Below are 8,653 nucleotides of genomic sequence, written 5' to 3'. Positions count from 1 at the left end.
TTATGTGGAGCGTAAATGAATGGAATATTTGAAGTTATGATCCTCCTTCAGGATCCTCTCTTGGATTCCATCCCCCCTAGGTAGGTATACACAACCTACGTTGATACTTCAGCACACCATCTCCCCCTTGTTCAAAAGATAATACTCTTTGGTCATGAACATTTGCCTTCAATTCAAGCAAAATGGGATCTTGGTCTTGTTTCTCTTTCACCTTTGACACTAATGATGACTCAGCCCCATTGGTCATTACTATTCCTTCTTCTGTGGAATCCATAAGTCTAACTCCCGGGCGTGCAAGTCCATGCACATCTTTAGCTAATTTTTCTTCTTTAACATGGGAGGTACTACCTATTGATAATCTGCTTAAGGAATCAGCAACCACATCAGCCTTACCTGCGTGGTAAAGAATACTCATGTCATAATCCTTGAGTAATTCTAACCACCTCCTTTGTTTGAGATTTAGTTTCTTCTGAGTGAACACATATTGGAGGCTCTTGTTGTCAGTGAATATGTCTACATGAAAACCATATAAGTAGTGATGCCATATCTTCAAGGCAAAAACTACAACAGCCAATTCTAAGTCATGAGCTGGATAGTTCTTCTCATGAACCTTTAACTGTTGGAGGCATAAGCTATACCTTGTCATTCTGCATTAACACACAGCCCAAACCAACTCTTGATGCATCATAGTAACACCACAAAACCTTAAGTACCCTTCCGGTAAGGTCAACACCAGAGCGACATTCAATCTCTTTTTAAATTCATGAAAGCTTTTCTCACAAGCTTCAGACCATCAAAACTTGACTGTTTTCTAAGTTAGCTTGGTCAAAAGAGCCGATATATATGAAAACCCTTCAAAAAATCTCCTATAATAGCCATCCAAATGCAAGAAACCCCATATATATGTTGGAGATGTGTGTCTAGGCCAAATCTGAACTACTTCTATCTTTTGGGTGTCAATTCGAATCTCATCACTAAAAACTATGTGGACCAAGAATGTCACAAAATTAAGCCAAAACTCACACTTGGTGAACTTGGCATATCTCTGAAAGTCTACAAAACTATCCTGAGGTGACTAGCATGATCTTCTGCATTCCTTGAATTAATCAGTATGTCATCAATGAAGACGATGACAAATAGATCTAAATAAGGTTTGAATACTTTGTTCATAAGATCCATTCATGTTGCAGGTGCATTTGTCAAAACAAAGTACATAACCAAAAAATCATAATGCCCATGTATGGTTCTAAAAGCTTTCTTTGGAATGTCATATTCCGTAACCTTCAACTGATGGTAGCCTGATCTGAGATCAATTTTCAAGAAGTATGAAGGACCCTGAAGTTGGTCGAAAAGATCATCTATCTTTGGAAGAGGATACTTATTCTTGATGGTCACCTTATTCAATTGACGATAGTCCTAAGGGAACCATCTTTCTTTCTTACAAACAAGACCGGAGCGCCCCAAGGTGAGATACTTGATTGAATAAAGCCTTTGTCTAACAAATTTTTCAATTTTTCTTTCAGCTCTTTAACTTTGCTAGTGACATTCTATATGGCAGGATAGAGATAGGACGAGTAACTTGAATGATATTTATGCCGAAGTTTATCTCTCTTTCAGGAGAAACTCTGGGTCAATCATCAGGAAAAACTTCTGAAAACTTTTTTACTATAGGAACTGACTAAAGGGAACGTACATCAGCACTTGAGTCATTAACTCAGACCAAGTGATAGATACACCCCTTTAAAACTAACTTCCTCTCCTTAAGGTACAAAAGAAAATGGCCCCTAGGTATTGCTGAACTACTACTCCACTCTATGACTGGCTCATTAGGAATCTGGAACTTGACAACTCAATTTCTACAATCTATTGACACATAGCAGGCATGAAGACAGTCCATACCAAGAATGACATCAAAATCTACCATGTATAACTCTACTAAATCAGCCATGGTGTTATTGTGATTGATGGAAATAGGACAATCACGAAGTCTTTTTCTGCTAGAATAGACTCCCCAACAGGTGTAGAAACACAGAAGGGTTCACAAAGTTTTTCAGGAAGAATCTTAAACTTATTTGCAACATAAGGAGTTACAAAAGATAAACTTTCTCCTGGGTCAAATAAAGCATAAAAATCAAAATTAAATACTTTGATCATACCCATGACAATATCTGGAGAGTTCTCTTGGCGGCTAGTGATTGCATAGAGACGGTTTGCCCCTCCGCCACTGCTAGAAGTGGATCCTCTAGGTGCAGCCCTGTCTAGTGGAGCAACTGATGAAGATAGAGCCCTTTTTCCCACATTTCCATGACCTTGCTTATTCTTAGGTCACTCTCTCATCAAATGACCCTCTTGACCACACTTGAACAACCTATCTGCCTATCATGACATTTACCGGAATGGGTTCTACCACACCTACCACATGTAGGAGCCCAACTACCTCCTTGTGCCACACTACCTTGGGACTGGGATGGTCGTGCCTTGAAGTTCTGCAAATTTTGGTCATTATTATCACCTTTATTTCTGGACGAAGGTGCACTAGCAGATGATGGTGCATGCCCCTTTGGTTTCTGAAATTGTGATCGACTTGAACCACCCTTCTGTTGACCAGACTTATTCCAGTCTTTGTATTCTTGTTCCGGTGCTCGTCTTTATCGCTCATCTTTTCTTCCTCTACCTGTTGCAAATAGACCATTAATCTTGAAATGTCCATGTCTCAAATCAACATTGCAACCCTACCTTCATTACTTGAAGCACGACCAAACCAGTAACAAACAATCTCATTCTGCTCCTCTTATCCTTAACCATCTCCAGAGCATAGCGAGACAGTTGGGTGAAATTTAACCCATACTCATGAACACTCAACGAGTCTTGTTTCAGAGTAATGAACTCTAATACCTTTGCTTTGTTCTCAGGAAAAGAAATGCCCTAAGAAGGCTTCTTTAAAGCAAGCCAACTTGTATTGGTGCATTCTCATCTTTGTTCCATTTCAACTGATCGAACCAAGCTAGACACATTCTTCAGTTGATATGCGGCTAGTTCAACATATCAACTACATGCATCACCTCAAACACCTTCTTCAACTATTCCATAAATTTTTTCGGATCCTCAGTATTGTTTGAACCAAAAAAACATGGGGATTCATCCTCAAGAATTCCCGGATTCTCGAAGTGTTAGCCCCATCTTGTCGATCTCCCTCTTGTTGCCTGACTTGATTATTCACCACTTGTCTTAACATCCGGATAGCCTCACAGAATTCAGCATTGGTGAATTCTTCTTGAGGTTGCACATTCGATGCATTAGGTACCTCTAGCTCTTCGACATTCCTTATGGCTGGACGACCTCTTGCTTCTCTTCGTGGAGACATGTTAATCTAAAATACGCATAAGCACGAATTAGAGAAAGACTTTCAGAAATGAATTCTAATGCACGAAAGGAATATGAAAAAGGTGATAAATTCGTAAATGTGGTAGCCTCCTAATCATAGATGTTGCGCACTTCACTCCAGTATAGACACTGCTTCATAGACTCCCTAGGAGTCTTGAACTTTGTGCTATGATACTAAGTTTGTCATGCATAGAGCCTACACCTTGTACGTGGCCCGCACCCAACTACAATCGCCGGCCTTGAGCGAATCCTTGGCCTAGCTTACTTTACTCAGTGGAAGACTTAACTTAAATCAATCATAAAGCTGGGAACATTCTCGTTACAAATACTTTAATTTATTATCTTGGCCAAAATGGCACTTAAGTCTCAAAGATAAAACATCTGACATATAAGATAAAAAAGATACCAAAAACCGAACTGTCTGACTATCTTTCTTTCTATGAAGCCTCTACTAGTATTAAGATGAATGTTGGGACAAACCCTACAACATTCTATAAAATAAATATGGAAAGCAATAAAAGAGTCCTTCGAAAGGAAGGAGGTTCACTACTGACTCTAGATGCTCAAATTAGATCAACGAAGCGCTGCGTGCTAATCCTGGTTACCTGTATCTACATCATAAAATGATGCGGGTCAACTCGTATCAGTACATTATATGTACAATTATACGAGTTTTAATTGTAAAACCACACTTAGACTTGAAAGGAGTAAGGAAGAATACTTACGGTTGGCTCTATTTTTAACTCATGATTAACTACTCATTTCATTATAATGCAATTTAAAAGTAATGAGAAATATAAAGAAAACTATCTGAAACATGCCGAAACTCTTATTGTATGAAAGATGCAATTAACCATGACATGTTTATAAAAATACAAGTAAACTGATGTATATGAAAATACAAATAACTTCTGTGTGCAAAAAATACATTAACTTCTGTAGGAGATTCTCTTAACCAATGATACGTCCAAACTTACACTTCAAATAAAAGTGTAAAAGGCCACTGTCAATTTAGAGAATTTAACTGGAATTGAGATTGTTCCTACATAGAATTTCTTTACAAATAATATTTTACTGTCGCTCTAATCTGATTGTTGTTACTATCTCTTAATGAATTCTAGAAAAAAAAGTAAAATTTGGGTATGAATAGCAAGTGCCAATTTCTAAATTTAAAATCAAGATTTCAAATCTATTATATAAATGACAACTAGATATGGGTTGTTCAGTTGATTAAGAGTAACCAGGTTAGTGTTCACTATGACAACAACTGTGAAACTCTTCTGCAATATGAGATTCAAGATATTATAACTTCACAAAGCTTAGCGAATAGAATTTATCTAATGCTTCTCAGCATTGTTAGACAATAATCATTTATATTCTCTCAAACTACAAGTTATCCTTGCATTAAGAACTCGCTTCAATGGGTATGAAGATAAAGTTATCTTCACTTGAACTCTAACTTAACTTCAATGTTGTAAACAAATCTTTGCTTTCTCGTAACAAGTGGTTTTTTCTCTCGAACAACCACTTGATTCAGGCTAGTCTAAACAGTGCACTCATTAGACCAAGTTATCATCAAAACTTTAATCTAAAACATGCAAACAACAATTGCTTTACGCTCGTTATACAAAATCAGATTCACAGTATCATCATACATCCCACACACCTGATTTAAACGTTTAGTGCCTCATCATTCCACATATATAACAACTAACAATAATTGAGAACATAATTTTGTATAGTTACGAAAGTAAATTGCACTTCAAGAACCACTGTGATAATCTAAGAGTCAAACTTCCTCTTGTTTCCAAGTGACTCAAGAACTAGAATGACACTGAAATCCCAAGTTCTACCGTACCTCCTTTCGTAAAATGTTGAATGAATAACTATCCTCTGAAAAACTACCTAAATAACAAAAATAAAATGTTTTAAAAAGAAACATAATAGAATTAGAATTGTATTGTCGACCCCCTTCACGACCACCATCACGTCCTGTGAAAGACTTCACGGTCAGTGAAGCCTTCTATAGTCTTCCCTTAGCGTGTCCTAAGATTGAATCTTCTCAGCAGCTTCTGGACTTTGCTTGACGAACAGGCTCACGGACCATAAGGGAGGCAACGGTCCGTGAAGTTTTCTGTGGTCTTGCGTTCAAATATAAAAAAATTGGACTTTTAGCTTCCCTCTGGAATCTTGTTCACGAACGAACCACGGATCATCAAAGTGATTACAGTCCATAAAGACGTCCGTGGTCTTCACTTCAACTTCCTTAAACTTTGAAAACTTTACTACTCTCTGGAATCTTGTTCAAGATCTGAACCACGAACGTCAAAGAGAATATGGTCTGTGAAAACGTCCGTGGTATTTACTTTAACTTTCTCAAACTTTGGGCAATTACACTTCTCTCTGAGATCTTGTTCACGAGCTGGACCACGGACTGTCAAAGTGATCACGGTCCGTGAAGTTTTTCGTAGTCTTCACTTTAACTCTCTCAAATGTGGGTCTTCGAAATCTAGCTACTGCCACCACACTTCACGGTCACTTTCATGGTCCGTGAAGTGGACCACAGACAATCAAGATGGCCGTGATTTTCTAATTCTTTTCTTCTCTGCCTAAATCTTTCTGCATCATCAAAAAACACATCAAATCATACAAAATATACTCTACTCTAGTACTGGTTCTTTGTTTTAAATTTTTAACTGTACTCGGATATCTCGGTACATAAACCGACAACCATCACGATGATCCTAAGTGATGGTACAATGTTTTACCTTACACTGTCAAGGACCATCCTATACCTTGCCATCGATATATGACCTTACTTAACTTAGTGGATCCACTAGCTTAACTTACATGATCTTCTAAAAAGCATGACCCGTTAACACCCATGATGGCTACATAGTTTACATGGGGACTTGAGTTAATATGAAATCTTATCCCACATTGGTGCTGAATAGTACTCTCAAAATATACTTTAGCTCATACTTTTAGAATAACTTTCTTTCTTTGGGTTGAGATAATTTGCTCAATACTTTAGCTTTACAAAAGCTCCTTTGGAATCACTATTCCCCTTTCTTGTTCAAAACTCTTTTGAGAAGTCTTAGTTCCATCTTAACTTAAATGTAAGAACATTTATAAATTGTCTAGGAAATACATAGTTCCCTTATATGTTTAAAAAAAATGAACTCAACTCTTTACTCTTTACTTAACTTGAAACTTTTGATCTTGATCAACTCTTTAGGGAATACATAGTCCCTTATACTTCTTTGAACGAAAGACTTTGTCACGACCCAAATCGAGCCGCGAGTGGCACCCACACTTACCCTCTTATGTGAGCGAACCAACCAATCTAAACCCAATTCCGCATGCAATGTTTTCCAAAACTTAGACGTAAACTGCGTACCTCTATCTGATATAATGGAAAGTGGAACTCCATGCAATCGCACAACTTCCGAAATGTAAAGTTTGGCTAACTTCTCTGCATTGTAAGTCACCTTGACCGGAATGAAGTGAGCAGACTTAGTTAACCTATTAACAATTACCCAAATGGAGTCATACTTACCCATTGTCTTGGGAAGACCAACCACGAAGTCCATTGCAATTCTTTCCCACTTCCATTCAGGAATAGGCATTCTCTGAAGTGTGCCTCCAGGCCTCTAGTGTTCATACTTTACTTGCTGACAATTTGGACATTTGGCAACAAACTCCACAGTGTCACACTTCATTCTACTCCACCAAAAATGTTGCTTTAGGTCACGATACATCTTGGTTGCACCAGGATGTATAGAGTACCTTGAACTATGAGCCTCTATCAGAATAGTGTTGATCGAATCATCAACGCGGGGTACACATACCCTTCCCTTGATTCTCAAAACACCTTCCTCATCGATTGTTGCTTCTTTAGCCTCTCCTCGCAACACTTTATCTCGGATCCGGATCAATTTCTCATCATTAAACTGCTTTCCCTTAATCTTGTCAAGAAAAGAAGATTTCGCCTCTACACTGGCCAGAAATCCTCCCTTCTCATTTACCTCTAACCTAATAAAGTCGTTAGCCAGAGTCTGAATCTCTCTAGCCAATGGGCGTCTAGAAACTTGTAAGTGGGCTAAACTACCCATGCTTCCTCCTTTTCTACTTAAGGCGTCTGCCACAACATTAGCCTTTCCCGGATGATACAAGATAGTGATGTCGTAGTCCTTCAGTAGTTCCATCCATCTCCTCTGTCTCAAGTTCAAATCTTTCTGAGTAAAGACGTACTGTAGGCTACGATGATCCGTGTAGACTTCACACTTAACCCCATATAAATAATGTCTACAATTCTTTAATGCAAACACTACAGCAGCCAACTCCAAATCATGGGTCGGATAGTTACGTTCATGAACCTTTAATTGCCTCGAAGCATAAGAAATTACATTCTTCTCTTGCATTAGCACTGCACCCAAACCCGAATAGGATGCATCACAATAGACAATGAAATTCTTACCTTCCACGGGCAAGGTGAGAATTGGTGCAATAGTCAACAAAGTCTTGAAGAGAACCCCTTGACAAATCGGCGGTAGTAGCTAGCTAAACAAACAAAGCTCCTTACTTCTGACACATTAGTAGGTCTTACCCAATTTCTCATTGTTTCAATCTTAGATGGATCCACTATCACTCCATCCTTAGAAACCACGTGTCCCAAGAAGGACACTGAATCTAGCCAAAACTCACACTTGGAGAATTTGGCATAAAGCTTTTTCTCCCTCAACATTTCCAACACAATCCTCAAATGCTCCTCATGTTCCTTCTTACTCTTGGAGTATATCAGTATATCATCAATAAATACGATCACAAAGAGGTCCAAATAGGGCTTAAAAATCCCGTTCATTAAGCTCATAAATGCAGCAGGGGCATTCGTAAGTCCAAATGACATTACTAAGAACTCATAATGTCCATATCTGGTCCGAAAAGCAGTCTTGGGCACATCCGTTGCCCGTATTTTCAATTGATGGTAACCGGATCTCAAGTCGATTTTTGAGAAAGTACAAGCACCTTGTAACTGATCGAACAAGTCATCAATGCGAGGAATGGGATACTTGTTCTTAATAGTTACCTTGTTCAACTGCCGGTAGTCTATGCACATCCGAAAACTCCCATCCTTCTTCTTCACAAATAACACCGGAGCACCCCAAGGAGATGCACTTGGTCTAATGAAGCCTTTGCTCAACAACTCTTGAAGTTGGGCCTTTAACTCTCTTAACTCCGCGGGAGCCATTCTATAAGGGGGTATAGA

The 8,653-nt window shown here is 38.5% G+C and overlaps 1 protein-coding gene across 1 annotated transcript; it reads right to left on the bottom strand.

The window, feature by feature from the left end:
• Positions 1-1,935: 1,935 nt before the first annotated feature.
• Positions 1,936-3,364, bottom strand: LOC138337382 (uncharacterized). The gene is made up of 4 exons (XM_069287291.1): positions 3,122-3,364; positions 2,737-2,925; positions 2,513-2,674; positions 1,936-2,319 (listed from the first exon to the last, which is right to left on the bottom strand). Exons 1-4 carry the CDS (start codon positions 3,362-3,364, stop codon positions 1,936-1,938), a joined length of 978 nt encoding a protein of 325 aa, XP_069143392.1.
• Positions 3,365-8,653: the final 5,289 nt, after the last annotated feature.

The sequence above is a fragment of the Solanum lycopersicum genome, chromosome 7 (genome assembly GCF_036512215.1).
Source record: "Solanum lycopersicum chromosome 7, SLM_r2.1".
Classification (NCBI taxonomy): domain Eukaryota; kingdom Viridiplantae; phylum Streptophyta; class Magnoliopsida; order Solanales; family Solanaceae; genus Solanum; species Solanum lycopersicum.
The sequence above is the reverse complement of the archived record's forward strand: the minus strand, read 5'-3'. Positions and strand labels throughout refer to the sequence as shown.

What these genes read in the sequence shown, in the direction of transcription:
- LOC138337382 (XM_069287291.1), bottom strand. Translation starts at nt 3,364, where the DNA reads ATGTCTCCACGAAGAGAAGCAAGAGGTCGTCCAGCCATAAGGAATGTC. An exon ending in TGAATCCCCATGTTTTTTTG is followed by an intron (nt 2,926 to 3,121) that starts GTTCAAACAATA and finishes AAGCCTTCTTAG; the next exon opens with GGCATTTCTTTTCCTGAGAA. An exon ending in TCGTGCTTCAAGTAATGAAG is followed by an intron (nt 2,675 to 2,736) that starts GTAGGGTTGCAA and finishes TATTTGCAACAG; the next exon opens with GTAGAGGAAGAAAAGATGAG.